At 40.3% G+C, this 20455-nt stretch overlaps 1 protein-coding gene across 1 annotated transcript in view; it reads right to left on the bottom strand.

Annotated features, from left to right (window-relative positions):
- LOC126167469 (cell division cycle 5-like protein) overlaps window positions 1-20455 on the bottom strand; it is a 95293-nt gene that overhangs the window by 13086 nt on the left and 61752 nt on the right. The window contains exons 7-11 of the mRNA XM_049920479.1: window positions 20014-20350; window positions 10799-10971; window positions 7834-8002; window positions 7611-7732; window positions 4166-4342 (exon numbers count right to left, since the gene is read on the bottom strand). Coding sequence (XP_049776436.1) covers window positions 4166-4342; window positions 7611-7732; window positions 7834-8002; window positions 10799-10971; window positions 20014-20350 — 978 coding nt within the window. The remainder of the gene's footprint in view (window positions 1-4165; window positions 4343-7610; window positions 7733-7833; window positions 8003-10798; window positions 10972-20013; window positions 20351-20455) is intronic.

Genomic DNA, 20455 nt, shown 5'->3' with positions numbered 1-20455 from the left:
CATACACATATATATCATTGTGCCATTAAGCAGATGTCGTCTGCGAAATGCAAAAAAGAATCAAGCCCTGCCTGTTCAGATACCAGCTGTAGTCATGGATATCTGAGAACGAATGATCCAGAGTCCAAAGAAGTCGACATGTAAACTGTCACAACACGTGAATGTTTCACGTAGTTCTTCTCACTGTGTTTTACACCATATAGGGATGATGTCCTTGATGTCCAAGAACTGAAGGAGGAAGATAAGGCAAAATGTGACTATGTCAAAAAATTCAAAGTGGAATGTTGGATCTGCTGTTGTACTTCATGACTGATGAAGCCTGGTTCCACCTGACACAACATGTGACCTCCCAGGGCACAAGATACTGGTCAACAAACAATGATTAATGAGGACTCTCTTCACAGTGAAAAAATCAGAGTGTGGTGTGTTGCGTCAGCACGTCAGATAGTGGATTCCATTTTTTCTTAAACAACAGTAAAAACTGCTGTGTATACGCAAATCGTTGAGGGGTTTTATGCACAGTCGACCCACACAAATGTACGAATGCTGCCTTTCAAGAGGGTGAGGTGACTTGTCACCCTTCACGCATGCCAGTCTTATGAATTCATGAAAGATTCACAGAAGAAAGAAGAAGGAAGCAGTGGCCCTATCGCCCGCCCTTCTTAACTAAGCTGATTTCTCAAACCGAGACGAGAATACAAAACCGAGTGGATAAACTGGTGATGACCTTTGGCATGAAAAGGAAAACAAAAATTGGCTTTTGGAATATATGAAAGGCCTTTACATATGTCTGCTTGTGTCTGTACATGTGCGGATGGATATGTGTGTGTATACGAGTGTGTACCTGTCCCTTTTTCCCCCTAAGGTAAGTCTTTCCGCTCCCGGGATTGGAAGGACTCCTTACCCTCTCCCATAAAACCCACATCCTTTCGTCTTTCCCTCTCCTTTCCTCTTTCCTGGTGAAGCAACCGTGGGTTGCGAAAGCTTGATATTTGTGTGTGTGTTTGTGTGTTTTTATTGTTTCTATCTACCAGCGCTTTCCCGTTTGGTAAGTCACAGCATCTTTTTTTAATATATTTTTCCCATGTGGAATGTTTCAAAAACACACAAATATCAAGCTTTCGCAACCCACGGTTGCTTCATCAGGAAAGAGGGAAGGAGAGGGAAAGACGAACGGATGAGAGTTTTAAGGGAGAGGGTAAGGAGTCATTCCAATCTCGGGAGCGGAAAGACTTACCTTAGGGGGAGAAAGGGACAGGTATACACTCACGCACACACACACATATCCATTTGCAGATATATAGACACAAGCAGACATACGTAAAGGCAAAGAGTTTGGGCAGAGATGTCAGTCGAGGCGGAAGTACAGAGGCAAAGATGTTGTTGAGTGACAAGTGATGTACGAGGGGCAGCAACTTGAAATTAGCGTAGGTTGAGGCCAGGTGGGTAACAGGAAGAGAGGATATATTGAAGGGCAAGTTCCCATCTCCGGAGGTCTGATAGATTGGTGTCAGTGGGCTTTCGCCAACACTATTTGGTTTTCGTGTTGTATCATGTGACAAAGAGAATGATGTGGGGACGGAAGAAAGGTGCACATAGGGGAATGTGAATAGGCTCAAAGATCTGGATTTCGCAGACAACAGCTGCTTAATGGCACAACGATATCGAGACACCGTAGAGAAACTGGCCACGTTACGAAGAGAGGCAGAAGTTGCAAAATCAAAGCTATGCAGATAAATTCGACCATCACAACTAGGCTGGTCATTAATGGAGAGGACATAGAACAGGTCCAATATTTCCTCTACCTCAGAAGTATAGTCACGACTACAGGAGGTACTGAGGACGATGCCCGTAGTCGGATCTGCAAAGCAAATGGTGCGTTTGTACAATTGTACCCTGTTTGGAGAAATAGGAACATCTCAAAAAAGACCAAACTCCGGCTTTTCATAGCAATGTGAAGGCTGTTCTGTTGTATGGTTGCGAAACTTGAAAGGTGACTGACAACATCAAAAACCAGCACCAAGTTTTTATCAACCGCTGTCTTCAGCTTACTTTAAATTTGAGATGGCCAGATGTAATGACAAATGAAGATGTTTGGAGGGAGACAAATCAGCAACCAATCAATATAAAAATCAAGGAAAGAAAATGGAACTGGATTGGGCATACACTGAGAAAACCAGATGGAGTTGTTGAAAGAGTGGCGTTGGACTGGAACCCTCAAGGAGTTAGAAAATTTGGTCATCCCAAACAGACCTGGAAAAGGACAATCAAGAGAGAAGCTGCAGAGGATGGGAAAACCTAGAGTGAAGAGAAGAGACTTGCTAGAAATTGTACCAGATGGAGGAATTTTGTAACGGCCCTATGTTCCAAAGGGAACAACAACAACTACGTCAGTCAGTCAAGTCAGTCCAACAACAAGTGCCAGCGTGTGAACCATTCAACGAAACATCATCTCGATGTGGGCTTTTGAAGCCAAAGGCACTACCCATTTTGACTGCACGACACAAAGCTTTACTCCTTGCCTGGGCCCGTCAACACCAACATTGGACTGTTAATGACTGGAAACATGTTTCCTGCTCGGATGAGTCTCGTTTCAAATTGTATGGAGCAGATGGACATGTATGGGTACGGAGACAACATTAAGAATCCATGGACCCTGCATGTCAGCAGGCTCTGTTCAAGCTGGTAGAGACTCTGTAGTGATGTGGGGCATGTGCAGTTGGAGTGATATGGGACCCCTGATATGTCTAGATACGACTCTGATAGGAGACATATATGTAAGCATCCTATCTGATCACCTGTGTGCATTGTGCATTCCGACGGACTGGGGCAATACCAGCAGTACAATGCGACACCCCACACGTCCAGAATTGCTACAGAGTGGCTCTAGGAATACTCTTCTGAATTTAAATACTTCTGCTGGCCACCAAATTACCCAGATGTGAATATTACTGAACATATCTGGAATGCCTTGGAACGTGCTGTTCAGAAGGATATCCACCCCTCGTAGTCTTAGGGATTTATGGACAGCCCTGCAGGATTCAAGGTTTCAATTCCTTCCAGCACTACTTCAGACATTACTTGAGTCCATGTCACGTCATTTTGCGGCACTTCTGTGTGCCCTTGGGAGCTGCTCTACACGATATTAGACAGGTGTACCAGTTTCTTTGGCTCTTCAGTATACTATCACAGAAAATGTGACAGATGTAGTTAACATTTAACAAAACTATTTGATGATGAACTGTTTTGGTTCAGAATATGTTGAATGCCATCACACATTTTCATCTAATAGGTATGCAAAGAAACCATTCCTTCAGAAGCATGCAGTTTTGTTCCAATTAATTTGCAGTTTCTAGACGGTAGTATAACACATGCACTTGTAACTACACAAACCAGTATGTCTACCTACTTCTCTCAAAAACAAAGATATGTATCCAATATCTCTATGATGATTTCAGTAACTGCGGCAAATACAGATGGAAATACTTCTGATGTCAGGCATCTTAAATAACTGTAAAAGAGTTCCAATCAAAATTGTACAGGGAAGCATGGGGTGTACTAAAGGCAAAGCAGACAGGCAGACAGTAACGGTTACCTGCAACAACTATAAGAAAAACTAATCTCAATTGGAAGATTGGATTGAACATTGTCGTGCATTACTACACAGAGTCCTACTGGAAATAGGATGAATATTGTCCTCGAACTGACATAACTATCCGGTTATAGAATGATCTTAAGTGAAATGTTGAGTCTAGGATCTGGTACACTTTGGAATTTTTCTCATTTAAAAATCACTGCTGAGGACAGCAGGTGTTACAAGTGACAGAAAAAAATACATGGAGTGATTGGGGATTGAATCCCAACTTCTGTATTTGTCATCTTACTGTTACGCACTCGGCCACCAAACCAACACACTTGGCTAAAAAAGTTTTTGCTGGATTCTAATAATGTTCATCACAGTGACTCTGTATGGCTGTTGCTTTTCATTAAACTCTGCACAGCTGATTGTGAGACAAAATCCAATACTATAGGTTACACTTCAGGAGACAAAAGATTCCCCCACCCACCTTGTTGACTGACCCCTACATTCTGTAGTTAACTCAGATAAAAGACACAAGAATAACTGTAAAATTTAAATTTCAATAAATCAAGGAAGTATTACTACCTGTGCTACCTGGTCCTGAGAATAATTTGAATACGGGTGTTGCTCAAGGTATGCAAGATGTTGTGCCTGTGTCATAATCTGTCCTCTCTTCTTGGCTTCCTGCTGGCTGGCGACAGGGGAGTAGACAGCATCATAGTGAAGCATTGTTATCATTTCACTTTTGATCAGCTCTTCAGCCTGAAAATTTATGCAATTATACAATCATCTTGAAGAAACTTGATTCCTTAAACTATTACATACACCTTGCTGAAACACTTTTAACAAGGAGATACTCATTTGACACAACATAGTTTTATGGAAGGTTTTCACTTGGATGAGGTCAGAATCTTTAATTCTGTAGACATGGTGTACCACCAGAACTGGAAACAACATAGTTATAACATGTTATAACCTCACCATAAATGCTTTTACAGTTATACTCAATAGATAATCAAATACAGTGTAAGCGAAACACGTTCAGCTTATGGTTTGCTAGTAACAGTGGCCATCATCACAAACAAAAAGAAACATCATACTTCAACAAATTCCAAACAACCCGGTCTTTTAACTTTTTAAGTCTCACAGACTGACTGTCACTTGCGACAGTAATACTTTTGTTTGCTTACTGCACCTGTTAGCTTTAAAGAGGAGCTAATATGGAAGAGCTAAGTGATGTGTAAGAGAAAGTCTGCTCTCAGAACCTATGACCAACAGTAAAACTGAAATAGGAAATAAAGATTAGAGATCAAAGCTTATGACTGATGAAGGAAAGATGAAAGTCAGTAAACAATGAGCAAAAGTTTACAGAAAACTGTGAAAGTAGATAATAAAAAGAATGAACATTGGAAGGAAAATAACCCAGTCTGTTTCTCACTAAATAACTGCATTATTGCATAGGAAATAACAACAGATGAGTGTCAAGCCTATTACCAGGAATAATTTTAAGATAAACAACTTACCCCACAAAACTCTAAAAGATGATGCATAACCACAAATTTTATTACAACACCGAGTCCACGCGTGTGATGAGACTTCATAATTCACAGAACTTTCACCTACTGTATGATAATAAAAAGTTGACATTTGCTTATGATCTCAAAGATATTTGCTCCAGGAGACATATGGCTACGGATAGGTTTATTTAATGTACTACTTGAAAATATTTCTAGGGATGACCCCTGCCAGAATGTGTCAAGTTCAAAAATGTGTCTGAAATACCAAAGGCAATTTTTGATATAACCATTCTTCCCCAGAAATATTACAGATCAAAAAAGATCTCTTTGTCTGCTTCATAGGCTACAATAACATGCTTCTCTGAAATCAAATTCAATGAGAATATCAGTACAGAGGGCACCACTGGAAGAGAAAACATGCCACAGTCAACTCAAACTATGTCAGATAGATGGTGCAGCCACCGTATATCAAAGTTAAATCATGTCACTCCTGTTGTTCAACTTCTTCTTGGACAATACTCAACAGACCATCTCGAAATGCCATTTTGTTTTTTTAAACTTAATGTGTCCCTCCAAAATAAAATAAGGTATTCAACTGATAATCCCATAATGTGCAACACTTGTGAAGAACTTCCAAAATTATCAAAATGAATATGTAATAAATCAACTCACTGTCAAATTCTGTGGAGTTAAATTTAAGTATTCAGTTGAAATCTCTGAAAAAAATTTTAGTTCTTACACATGTCCCAAAAAATCTAGGAGCAGAAACACCAGTTGAATGTGAAAACAAAGATAAAAGATCACCAAACATGAATATGCCTGTAAAAATAGTCTTAAATACTGAGTAAAAACAGGAAATGCATTCAAATTTCACTTGAATAATTCTTTTAAAAGAAATTAAATAATGCACCTCGAAAACAAGTTAAGTGAATTACCCACAGATTTTAGAAATGTGAATTCATTCATAATGTTATCTCTTTGTATAGATACCGAAGTTTATAAATGAGCTTTGGTAGAGGAAGGACTACTTTGTAATGTTCAAGCAAATACACACACACACACACACACACACACACACACACACACACAAAACACTGGAACAAGTTCATCTATAACTTAAGATATTTTAAAGATACATTTCAACACAACTTACAGAAGAAAAACTTCACTAATGAAACAGCACTAACACTGGAGCACAGGTGGCAGAAAAACATACAATCATACTGAAGCTTGCAGATCCTCACGCCATGGTGCTTGGAGATGAATGGAATAAAGAAACAGAGATGGTGCGGCAAGATAGGAAATCATATGATAAACCATGTTGGCCCTTGAGCAATAGGTATGATGGTGAGGTATTACAGAGAAATGACATGTTGTGCATCGTCATGTTTTCGCAGCATAAAGACTGTTCCATAAAATTTCAGGTGTGCAAACACATAAAATCAGCTTCTTCTTCTGGAGTGTTAGTCACCTCGGCTCACTCTGAAGATGGCTGGACGGTATTCAGCTGAAGTATTAGAAGAAGAAGCTGAATTTATGTTGCTGCACGCCCAAAATTTTATGGAACAGAAATAACATGTTGTTATTCATACTGAGGTACCATATTTAATTTGTCTGCTCTATATTAAAATTGGATTGCTTATCACACAATTCTGACAGTATGAAATGTTAAGGGGCTACAAAAATTAAAAAAGATATGATCCCTACTGAGAATGTTGTAACATCCATGTTAGAACGAGCTTTGTACCGAATCCTTTTTTTTAGGAACACATGAGAAAAATCTGGAACAATATGAACAAGTATAAAGTGCTAACCTATATGGTGATATGACATCCCATGGTCCAGATTAGGCCTTTACAAATGTCTGCTTGTGTCTGTGTATGTGTGGATGGATATGTGATGTGTGTGCAAGTGTATACCTGTCCTTTTTTCCCCCTAAGGTAAGTCTTTCCGCTCCCAGGATTGGAATGACTCCTTACCCTCTCCCTTAAAACCCATATCCTTTTGTCTTTCCTTCTCCTTCCCTCTTTCCTGACGAGGCAACCGTTGGTTGCGAAAGCTAGAATTTTGTGTGTATGTTTGTGTTTGTTTGTGTGTCTATCGACCTGCCAGCGCTTTTGTTTGGTAAGTCTCATCATCTTTCTTTTTAAATATATTTTTCCCACATGGAATGTTTCCCTCTATTATATTCAAACACATTAATAGGTTATAGATAGACACATGACAGTGAGTAGCAATTTATTCTTCTCATAAGTAAAATAAGGGAAAAGCAGAGACTCATCTCACTAAAGCAAGCACGTACATTTGTTTTCTATTACATGTTGCTGTGCACCACACACTAGTCTTCACAGGCAAGTGGTGGCCTGTCCCTCATTTCACTTACTTTTCCATCTAGGAACATTGCTGTTATCCTTTTCATACTGTTGTTACACACACACACACACACACACACACACACACACACACACACACACACCTGGTGAGACGGTCAGACATAGCACAGTTCCACTCACCTTTTGTAACTCTGTGAGAGGTGGGTCAGTGTGAGGCGGTCTTAACACCGCTGTGTTTATTTCTTGAGGACGAGGTAAGTCCCTCTGTACAGCCTGAGATCGTGCACGCATTTCTTCCTCACCTACCACACAAGATCGAGCATTAGCTTTAATTTCATTAGAAAATGCATATCAGGAAATATTCATTAGTTATCCTTAGATAAAAAATTAATTCTGAACTTACGTTTGGCCTGCAATTCAGCTGCATACCGAGCATCAACATCTGCCTGATCTTCTATGGAATTTGTTGCTTCCGGTGCAACTTCATGCTCCTCTTCTTCAGGCACAACAATTTCATAGTCATTGCGTGGTGCAGGGAGTGACCCCAAACTCTGCCGAAGTTGCTCCTTCAGCTGAACAAGCAGTGTAATTTCACCTACAGGGTGCTTTTACATATCTCGTGCAAACAAAACTTTTACTAAACTATGAGCAGAAACAAGTCCAGAGTGGAAAAGCTTCGACAAAAACATAAATTCTTATGATAAATATATATCTCCTACCACAATATTTACATATAGTTTTGGTACTGGATCTTAAATGATTTCTGAGACAAAAGACTATCCCATTGACTCGTAATAAAAAACTAGGAACTTTTTCCTCTTCTCTTCTTGTACAGTTTATTTTTGAATGTGGCTTTAATTCCTTTTACCACAATTTAAATTTTTATCGCCATCAATTAATACAACTCTTGATTTTAGGTTTTAATTCTTGATTCTCATCTGTTCACGCATTTCCAAAACAGAGATGCAATAACAGTATTCAATCAATTCCATTCTGTGGTGGAAGAACTTACACTACTGCACTTTATGAGGTATTCAGTCACTGTTACCCATTCAGCTGAAGTAGGTGAATTTCCATGTGAGTTTTATTAAATTTTCAAAGTGACTGAATAAATGTCAGTATCTGGAGTAATTTCCACCATATACTTTGCACAATCCAATGAACATCGAGGATGTCTTCACCTCCTACCACAACATTAAGTGAACTTTTGGTACGATCTGTAGTTATTTAGTAAAGTTGAGAACCTTCATCTCAAGGTGCTCGCAGGTATTGGACACCCTTCTATCTAACCCAGATGGCTCAGCACTTGGAAATAAGGTGTGCACACTGTTCACTGCACATGAATACACTATCACTCTCAAAGAAGGTAGGAACGGTAGCTGTAAACTAACAAAGGATTATGCTACACTGAGCACCCTGAAGAAAGTGGCTCATTGATTGTCTGTATCAGCTCTTGTAGCATAATGTGAATGTGCCGTACCACACAAAAAACATTAATGTTTCTAGAAAAGTACTGAATTCAGACATTTACATATTCAGCTTAAACCCAGATCTAGTTTTATATGGTTTCTGTCTCTTCCCAAAAATGCCAGTATTATTTTGAGGCACCTGCAGCAGTATGTTGCCTTATTAAGTGTATTGTAAATATGCTCCCAAGGAAACTTATTCCATAACCTTTACAAATGCTTGAGGCCTTTCCACATTGTGATGCCATGGGCTGTGTCCACAGCTGCATTAGTTTGCACACAGGTTTCAATACAAACAATTCATTTGAAGCTGTACAAGTAATATACAGACATCATATCAGAATGAATGTTTTACATTCTCACATTGTAGTGTGCAATTTTATGGATTGAGCACTACAATGTGAGAATGTAAAACATTCATTCTGATATGATGTCTGTATATTACTTGTACAGCTTCAAATGAATTGTTTGTATTGAAACCTGTGTGCAAACTAATGCAGCTGTGGACACAGCCCATGGCATCACAATGTGGAAAGGCCTCAAGCATTTGTAAAGGTTATGGAATAAGTTTCCTTGGGAGCATATTTACAATACACTTAATAAGGCAACATACTGCTGCAGGTGCCTCAAAATAATACTGGCATTGTTGGGAAGAGACAGAAACCATATAAAACTAGATCTGGGTTTAAGCTGAATATGTAAATGTCTGAATTCAGTACTTTTCTAGAAACATTAATGTTTTTTTGTGTGGTACGGCACATTCACATTATGCTACAAGAGCTGATACAGACAATCAATGAGCCCCTGTGCTGGTATAGTCCTCTTGCACCTGACAACAACAGACTCAAGTGACAATTTTTCAGTTAAATGGGATAATGGCGGAGACTCATGAGTTACCCCAAGCATTCAGAGATGGCTATTTTGCAGATGATGTCATAGTACCCATTGGCGAGCTTAAAGTTAGTATATGGAACCCATTTCTAATCTCTAGTTATGTATGTAATTCAATCATTACGTGGCATTTCTCATTGTAAAATCCCAAATGAATTGTCTGCATTTAAAATGGAGCAAAAATGCTCCAAAACCCATCTACAAACTAAACATATTTAGCTACCCCTTGTGCATATATCTACTAAACAGTTTGAGATGAAAGCATACAATCAGTGAAGGGGAGCAAGTTGCGCATGGGGAAGGGGGAGGGAGGGAGGGATTGGGGGGGTGGGTGAACAACTGTGAGACTATCATTTTTTACAGTATTGAAGCAGTTGCCTCACAAGTAAGGTTCATATTCCTGATCTCTGTTCTTTGCATAAATGTTCAAACTACCACAATACTTAAATATACTATTCTAGCATGTAGCTGAATGTCAACGTTCCTCATTTGTCCTACACATTCATCTCTCAAATCTTTGTAGGCTAAAGAAGTAATCTATCGTTTTTTTTCTCAAGGACATCTGCCTCACATGATGGCAGAGCGTACTATTTTATCAGTGTAAGCACAAGAAATTTAGACAAGGTATTTCACCAGCTCCTTACACAAATTTTCACTGAGGTTAAAGAAGCTTAACATAAAGCAATTTTACTTTACAATCCGACAAGCATAGGACATACTGGCAGAAGTAAAGCTGTGAGTACCGGACGTGAGTCGTGCTTCGGTAGCTCAGTTGGTAGAGCACTTGCCCGCGAAAGGCAAAGGTCCCGAGTTCGAGTCTCGGTCGGGCACACAGTTTTAATCTGCCAGGAAGTTTCATATCAGCGCACACTCCGCTGCAGAGTGAAAATCTCATTCTGATAGGACATTACAGTTTGCTCTCACATGCAAGTGTCAAAGTTGTTGACACTTGCATACGAGAGCAAACTGTAATGCACGCTGCGGGCAACAGAACTTTCTCAATTGACATACCTGCCTTTGATAGTCACGGAAGGCCTGTGGTGTATCCCCAACATCCAAACCATCCTCTGGGTTAATACTGAGTTTGTCACGAACTGGTGTAGGGTTGGTTCGTGAACTTCCTAAGAGAGCAACTTCCGAACGTGGTGTGTTGAAACCCCCAGTTACAGATCCTGGAGTATGAACTGTTACAAAGATACTCTGCATTAAACACAAGCTTGCTTACTAATTGTTAGTTGATAAAAATATTGTGTGTGTGTGTGGGGGGGGGGGGGGGAGGTCTTTTTTTCTTTCTTCATGTATTACTCACTAATATTTTATGAATATAATAGAGGGAAACATTCCACGTGGGAAAAACACCTCCAAAAAGAAAGAAAGAAAGATGATGAGACTTACCAAACAAAAGCGCTGGCAGGTCGATAGACACACAAACAAACACAAACACACACACAAAATTCTAGCTTTCGCAACCAACGGTTGCCTCGTCAGGAGAGAGGGAAGGAGAGGGAAAAAATGTCTTTCCCTCTCCTTCCCTCTCTCCTGACGAGGCAACCGTTGGTTGCGAAAGCTAGAATTTTGTGTGTGTGTTTGTGTTTGTTTGTGTGTCTATCGACCTGTCATCTCACTAATATTTTAGTATTTTATGAAATAAAACAAGCAAACTCAACAAAATAGTTTCCTGCTTCCCTTCAATACTTATAATAATAGGTACTGCAGATGTTGCTATGCTAAGTCACATCTTTTATTTCCCTTTACCATGATTTCCTTACCTCAAAGTCAAGATAAGAACATAGCTTCATAAAACAGAATTTTCTTCCAATGTTACTATCTGTAGGAAATATCTGTGTTTAATATTTGTCAATGCTACCTTCTTTTTGTGTGAATGGAAAGACTTATAAGAGAAAATTACTTATGACAGCATTTTGTACAGTTTTGTGTGTTGATATATCTGTTTAAAAACAATAATAGTTTTTCATACTTCATAAAAATTACTACTCTGTTCCTCAATAAAAGTGTGATATTTACATTCAAACAGGAAAAGCAGATGCCCTATGACTATCACACTACCTCACCCAGCTGCCTTCCAAAGTACCTGCAATCCAAGGCAGTAAAAATGAAAAAAACTTACTCCAGTTTGCAGGTGCAGTTAATGTCAATGGGCCTGCAGTCTTTAAAACTCATTTTCTATCTAGTTTCTGACCGCAAAAATTGTCAGCAATGTTCCTACTTGTGGGTGGGTCCCTGATTTGTTTGGGTACTGGGAACAGTGGGAGGATGACACAATGCTAAGACAGAGGTAAGGAGTAATAAAAACATAAGATACATTCTGAAATCAGAATTGAGTAGAATATGAGGCCTGTTCAAAAATTTTCTGAACATTCGCAATTTTGCACCAATGGTGGGTTGGAGAGAAATGCAGCTGGCATCCATGCACATGCCTGTGTTTAATGTGCAACTGTCATAAGTTTCATTGTTGTATGTTTTTTAGTTGTTGTTGAGTGCTGTATTGAGTAGAACATTGTGTCACACAGTTTGCAAATTTCGAGATGGCAGGGTCGGAGGAGCAATGCGTCTGCATTAAATTTGCCTGGCACTCGAGAAAACCTTTACAGACACACACATCAAATGTCATAGGAAGCCTACAGTTACGAATGCTTACACCATACTCAGTGTTACGAATGGTTCACACAGTTTAAGAGTGGCCAGACATAAGTTAAAGATGATCCTCATTAAGGACACTCTTTGACATCTACTGAAGAGGTTCATGCCAGGAATGTCAACAAAATTGTGCATACCAATCAAAGACAGACTGTCCAAGAGACTGTAGAAGAATGTAATGTTTCAGTTGGATCACGTCATGAAACCCTAACACAGCATCTTGGAACGCACCTTGTTGCCACCTAGTTCGTCCCACGGCTCACGAGTTAAGACCAGGAAGACCATCACCTTGCAATATGTAAAGAGCTCGTACTGTCTCACTCGCCATGCTCTCCAGACCTGGTCCCTGCAGATTTTTATTTATTTCCAAAGTTGAAAATCACTTTGAAAGGACAAAGATTTGCAATGATAAATGGGATAGAAGAACATTCGCAGACAGTGCTTCGCACAATCCAGTAAGAGGTGTACCGAGACTGCTTCCACAAGCTGAGATGGCATTGGGAGCGGAGTATCAATTATGGAGATATTTTGAAGGAGACCATGCACAATAAGTAAGAGTTAAGCACAGAAAAAGTTTTTGGACAAAGCTCTGGAATTTTTTGAACACATCTTGTACATTTTTGAGCCAAGGGCAGCCTTCACTGCTGTTACGCAATGATAAGCAGTAGAGAAGATGTATTAAATAATATCATAGTTAGATACACAGGTCGACAATCAAATCAGAGGAAATGCTGAACTATGAAAATCAGACCAAGGTGACAAAGGACAATCTTACCACAGGGTTGGTACTGCAGGTTTGAAATTGTAGTGTGAGCCACTCAAGCTTGGCAAGCGAATGAATCAGCGAGTGAACTCCAACAACATTGCTGTGATTTGTTGAACGTAATGACCTGCTAACCTGCTACTACTGCATGGTGGTAAGTGCCTATAGCAAGACATGGTCACGAACAGTGACAAGGCTGTAGCTACTCGTCCTTCTTAAAGCTCAAATTGATTAAGGCAAACATGACAACAGTCAGTCCTTTTATGAGCCGACTGGCACCACAGTCTGGCAGTCTTCAATTTAAAAAAAAAAAAAAATTAAAAAAAAAAAGTAGATCCTGCAAACTGCGTGAAGGCCAACGGGCCAACCCTGCATCCTGAGACATGGCAATTGATCACATCCTTTTTCAGGTATAAGTTTCCTACATTGACACAGACCCAACCATTGAAATGTGTGTTTTCACAGTATCATGCCCCATATGAAGAAGAATATGACTGCTGACAACATGAGCAGTTTTAACAGCTGCTATCATTTGAGTACATCCTCTCAAAATGACAGCAGCCAGAAACTTTCCAAATTTAAGTTCCTCAATACGTTAGCAATCATTATCATAAAGTTACTTTTCTCTTCGAAGTTTTGTTAATGGTTTAAATCACAATTGATTTTTTAGGTAACTTGAAATAAGTTGATAGGGAAATTATGCAAAGGGTACTGAACCTGTCTCCTGACTGAGTGAAAATAAATCCCACTCACCTCTTACTTTGTTTGCGGATGCCAACAGGTGTGTCTCTGCATCTAGTTGTGTTGTGGGAAGGCTCATACTACATGGTGTTACACCACATCCTTTTGAATTCCCCTACAACTCTACTGATGTACAAAAATTTGACTCAAGCTGGAAGTTTATCTTTTACATTTAACACACTAGAAACCACTTGCGCTATTAATTCCATAAGAGATCAGCTTGCATCATGCACCAAAAAAGTATAGAATGAGTAAGTTACTCAGAGTTAGAATATCTAGAAAAAGAGAAGACAATATTGTGAAAAGGATAGATTGCTGCTCAATCTATAGAGGAGATGTTGACTTGCACACAGGCAAAAGATAAAGACCGCAGAACAAGTAAGCTTTCGGTCAAAAGGCCTCCTCCTGAAGTAAACACACACACACACACACACACACACACACACACACACACATTCACACAAATATAACACAACACACACATAACCACTGTCTCTGGTCACCAAAAACAGACTGTGAGCAACTATGCATGACCGGAGAAGCAATCTGGGTGGTGGGGCTATGTTGGAGGCTGGGACAGTGAGAGGGAGGGAGGGCAGTGTAGGGTGTGAGAAACAGTAAAGGGCAAGGGATGCTTGTGGGAGTACAGGGCCATGGTTGGGAGAGGGCAGGGCAGCTAGGTGCTCTCAGGAGGTTAGACAGATGGCAGAGGAAGGGGGGGGGGGCATGAGGGGTAGTTGGGATGGGGGTAAGAGGGGGGAGGGAGTGGAAAAATAAAGAAGTAAAACGACTGTGGGCGTGTTGGTGGAATAGAAAGCTGTATAGTGCTGGAGTGGGAACAGGGAAAGGGGATAACTGGGTGAAGGATAGTGACTAACAAACATTGAGACCAGGCGTATTATGAGAACATAGGGATATTTTGTAAGGAGAGTTCGCACTTGCACAACTCTGAAAAGTTGGTGTTAGTAGGAAGGACCCAGATGGTACAGGATGTGAATCAGTCATTGAAGTGAAGAATGCCATGTTGGGTAGTGTGTTCAGCATCTGAGCAGTCAGGTGTTTCTTGGCCACAGTTTGTACGTAGCCATTCATGCGGGTAGACAGCGCGTCATTTGTCATGCCCATGTAAAATGCAGTACAGTGGTTTCTGCTTAGTTTGTAGACCACATGACTGCTTTCACAAGTAGCCCTACCTCTGATGCTTGTGATCAGACTGGAGTAGGTGTTGGTGGGAGATGTATGGGACAGGTATTGCATCTTGGTCTATTACAGCACTACGAACCATGACTTATGGCATTTTGGAGCAAGCTTTGTGTGGAGATGGGCAAGGATACTGTGTAGGCTCAGAGGGCCACAGATTACCACTGTGGAAGAGGTGGGAATGACAGTGTTTAGGACATTCCTCATTTCAGGGCACAATGAGAGGTAGCTGAAACCCTGGTGGAGAATGTGATTCAACTGCTCCAGTTCTGGTTGGTACTGAGTCATGAGGGGAATACTCCTCCGAGTTGGTGGGTGATGAGAGATAAGGCATGGGAGATTTGTTTCTGTATGGGGTTGGGAGGTCTTAGAAGACCTCGGTGAGACCCCTGGTATATGTCAACAGGGACTGCTCGTCACTACAGATGCAATGTACACAGGCGGCTAGGTTGTACGGAAGTGACTTCTTGGTATGGAAATGGTGGCAGAGCCATCTTTGAGGTGGAGGTCAACACCAAAGAAGGTGGCTTGTTGGGTTGAGGAGGACTAGGTGAAGTGAGAGAGGGAAAAGGTGTTGAGGTTCTGGAGGAATATGGATAGGGTACCCTCACCCTTGATATGGATCATGAAGATGTCACTAATGAATCTGAACCAGGTGAGGGATTTGGGATTTTGGATGGTTGAGAAGGATTCCTTTAGGATGGCCCATGAGCAGGTTGGCATGGATGGTGCCAGATGTAATTGTGTGTGAGGATATAGTTGGTCATGGTGACCAGGAAGGAGGTTGTAGGTTTGAAATCCATGGGTGTTGGGAAAGGTAGTGTTCAGCAGTGGCAAGGCCATGGGCATTGGGAATGTCGGTGTAATGGGAGGTTGCATCAGGTGGTATGAGCGAGGCACCATGTGGTAAAGGAACGGGAACTGTTGAGAGTTGGTAGAGAAAATGTTTAGTGTATTTTCATGTAAGAGGGAATGTTGCTGGTAATAAGCTGAAGGCTTTGGTCTACCAGAGCAGAGATTCTCTTGGGGGGGAGGGGGGAGGGGGGGCATGTTGAGAGATTTGGGGAATGATGGTGAGGCAAGGTGCAAGGTTAAGAAATTCTGGTAAGTTAGCAGGGATGAATAGGTGGCAGTGGGGGTAAATCACAGTTGGATGGAGGAGTGAGATGAGTCTGGCAGGGTTCAACATTGGTTTTGGATTGAGTCTGATTGGTAGGTTTGATGACGAAAAAGTGTTTACACAATAGGAACCAGGAGAAGGAGAGAACATCTGTAGTTAAGTCCAGCATACTGAATTCTGAGTGGAGCAAATGGTATGGCCTTTGATGAGGACTAATACTTCTGTGGGACTAAGGCTTTTGGACTAAAGTTTCATTATTGTTTTTTGGGTCTGTTCAGTTTCTGGATTCTCTATGGTGGTGGGAGGATGCGGTAAATGTAGTACATTTGTGGGGCAGTGTTTATAAGCTATGAGGGGATGTGTGGGAGGTTTGGAGGCTGCTGTAGAGGAGATAGAGAGTAGGTGAACAGATTGGAGAGTTTTTTTATATTGTGTTGTTCACGTTGTTCTAGTTCCTGGAGAGAAAAAGTTTCAATGTGACAGACAGGATACAGGAATTTGAGATTGCAGTGCAGGAGCATTTTACAGACAGAGAGGAGACATTATATGGATGTTTGGGGCTAATTTGTATGGTTTTACAGGATCCAGATCGCACAGGCTATGAAGCAGTCATTTGGTGAGAGCTAAGGACTGGTGGAATCTAAATACCTAAAGCTTATTATGGAAGGAGGGGTTGCAGCCAGACATGAGTTATTTGATGGGAAGGCCATTTGGAGGGATTCCACAAGCCAAGCAATAAACTGGAAAAGAGAAGCTAATGTAGATCCAAACTTAAAACAATAAATGAATAATGCTTTTTAAATGCCTGTGATGCATTGATTACAACAAAATGTCACTTTCACATGCCAAATCCAGAGAGACAACAGAAAAAAATTTCTTTAGGCTTCCTGTGACTTAAATATTTCCATGACTTATCAATAGTTGCAATATCTGGATAGTAAATAAAGGGTGAAAAATACAAAAAGAGTGAAGAAAGAGAAACAGTACAATTTCTAATTCTCTAAATGAAGAAAGCCTCAAAGAAAAGCTAAGAGCCAATGGGTATAAACCAACGTAAAAGGCATCAAACAAGGCTCCACTCTCTCTCTCTCTCTCTCTCTCTCTCTCTCTCTCTCTTTCTCTTTCTCTCTCTTCCACATCACCAAACAGCTTATGTACAGATAACAGAGTGGCACTGTCATCACTGGCACCCCTTGAAGACCGATAAGTGAACACTGTGATCAAACCAGAAGTGTTACGGGTAATGTGATATACCAAAGTACAAGAAGAAGATTTGGTGAAAGCACAGTATTTAGTGCAGTTCTGAGGGGCAAACATCAGTTTGTCAGAGTCAGTGTGTCATGATGCCCCAAGTACTTACTACACTGTTGAAATAACAACATGTTGCTCAACAGGTAGACATCTAAAATGCTGGTATCTCCTGATTGGATCAGCTAACTGACTAAAGCATTTGCACAATTTTCTTCCCAAAGCTGACCAAGGCTAATAAAGCATTTCATTTTTCTTGGAGGAACTTCAAAAACAATGCAATAGAGCTCTGTAATGATTTCCTGAGAGCACTTTGCTGGGGTGTACTGACACACAATATTTCTAAATCAGTGAATTGTGACATCACAAAGGAGGACAACACCGATTCAGTGAAGTTAAAAAGGAATCTTTAGTCCTACGTTGTCCTGTTGTTGGTGCTGTGGTGCTGTAATCAGCAGCCAAAAGACAGGTTTGATGCAGCTACCTATGCTGGTTATCTTGTGCAGTTCCTTTGCTATTGTCAAAACTACTGAATGTTACATGTAGATGAACCTGCTTACTTTAGTCAAGCGTTGGCCTCCCTCCATAATTTTTACCCCATTACACTTCCTTCCATTACCATGTGAACTACTATTCATTGCCTCTAGATGTGTCTTACCAACCTATCATTTAATTTAATCAAGGTGTGCTATAAAGTTCTCTTATCCCCAATTCTATCTGGTACCTCTTTGACAGGTGCTCAATCTTCCACATCACAACATTTCAAAAACTTCTGCTCTCATATTGTCCGTACTGTACCGTTCATTGTCCACATTTCATTATAATAATACTCCCACACTCCACAAGGTAACTTTCAGCAAATGTTTCTTAACATTTACAGTGGTATTCAATAAAACATACTTTTCTCTTTCAAAAATCTTTTCTTGCTATTGCCAATTTGCATCATGTCCATCCCTAAGGCATATACGTCACATTTTGAGCAGTATAATGTGGAGTGCCACACGGGACTAAGAGCCATCTGAAGGACCCTTCATGTTCAGCAGTACCTTGACTGCATCCTCCAGCTCTTCACTGACATGTCAGTCAATATTTCATACTTCAGGATGACAATGGGCACTACATATGGCTTCCTAACCACCTTGTCTACACTGCACGTAGAACATGCGTGGAATGGTTGACAATGGCTGCAGAGGTGAACTGAATTGTGAATTCCTGAGACATTCTGAGAGTGAAAGTGCACAAGTGGAGGAACCTGCCTCACCTCCGCTACTGACTTTGATCCAGCTGCTACCACTCCACAACCATGATAGCATGTCATAAAGGTTCAAATAATGTTGCAACATATTAGATGGCAGAACATTATATTGAGTCAAGGGCCAATACAATATACTGTACAGTTCAATGTAATAACATTTCAACCAGTGCAAAAGAGATCAGTCAGCATTCTTTTCATTAGTATTCTATTCATGATGAATTTTGTTGAATTCGGTGTCTATTTTTCATTTAACGATTGTTGACAGAGAGTGCAATCAGCCTTAAACACTTTTTAAAGCTTTGATTTCGTTGCAATTACAAGTTTTCAGTTCCTAAGTGCATCTCCATAAAATAAGGTTAAGGCAACCAGTCACCTATAGCAGACTGATGTGTGGTGCACGGAGAAACATAACAAGAAACAGCATTTATAGAATTTCTAGAATACAGTGTCATCTGTATAAAGTGGATTGCATGCTTTCACTGAAGTACCCTTGATGCCATAATTGCAATAAAAACAGTGAAAAATTGGCTCCTCTATAACAAGTAACAAATGTAAAGAATTCAAGGTGTTCTATGTGAATAACAATAGCTCTTTATTTTATACCTGGTAATGTGGTAATGAAATCAGCAACTGACTCAGAGAATCTCAATGATTAAATCAAATTCAAGGGGAACAGGAGCTATTATGACTCTCACAAAACATTAACTGATGCTGTGGATATGTAGTGAAACCTCAATTTGTAAAAAATGCTCTCCATCACAGGTATATAAAAGCAGCAAAACTTCAAAACTTGGTAACATATTAAAATATTGTGCTGAGTGTAAATGCAAACCTGGACACTCGCTTGTAACAGTGAGTTTTAATATATAAGTGAGTTTCACAACAATATACACTATTCTGCAGGATACGAGATTCATTCTAAAAACAGAGCTTTAACTGCTTAAGAATGATCTGGCACCACTGAACTTCTTTCAAGGATTTTTTTTTAAATTCACAAATACAAAAAGACATCAACAGGAGCTATGAACCCCAACAAGACAATTATCTCTCAAAGACATTCAAATAAAAAATGACACTGTTATCGACTGAGATATCATAAATTTTTAGGAGCTGCACAAATACTAAATTACAAATTGGTGAGACTAAATAAGTTATGACAAATAATGCTTAAGATAGTCTGCTTCATTGTAAATCAAAATAATACTACCTCTCAAACAAGTAACAGACATTTATTTCCTTACCATCACTACGCTGGCTACGAAATGGAGTGGCTAGAACAGTGTTAGGTGTCTGAACAACTTCCTTCTGGGGAGTGATACCACTGAAGTCAGAACTGTGGAGTGGGGTGTTGAGGCCACCCTTCAGCGGCGTATCGACATGTGTGAGAGCCATCATATTCTGTGCCTCCTGCAGGACTCTGTCTGTGGCAGGTGCTGGTGTGCGCGGAGTCCGAGCTGCACCTGCAGGTGTCAGTGAGTAGTCGGCCAGCAGGGCATCAGATGGCTGCTGCCCACTTTCTGTCGCCACTTCACGTGCTGTCTCACTTGCTCGGCCTAATTTCACAACTTGCTGCAGCTCCTACAGAAAAGAACACAATATGCAGTTCATTACTGAAACTGGAAAGTGTTATCTGGAAAACAAAGTAAATTCTGAACAAATATTTCCAATATGATCAAGAATCAT

The sequence above is a fragment of the Schistocerca cancellata genome, chromosome 1 (genome assembly GCF_023864275.1).
Source record: "Schistocerca cancellata isolate TAMUIC-IGC-003103 chromosome 1, iqSchCanc2.1, whole genome shotgun sequence".
In the NCBI taxonomy this organism is placed as follows: Eukaryota; Metazoa; Arthropoda; class Insecta; order Orthoptera; family Acrididae; genus Schistocerca; species Schistocerca cancellata.
The sequence above is the reverse complement of the archived record's forward strand: the minus strand, read 5'-3'. Positions and strand labels throughout refer to the sequence as shown.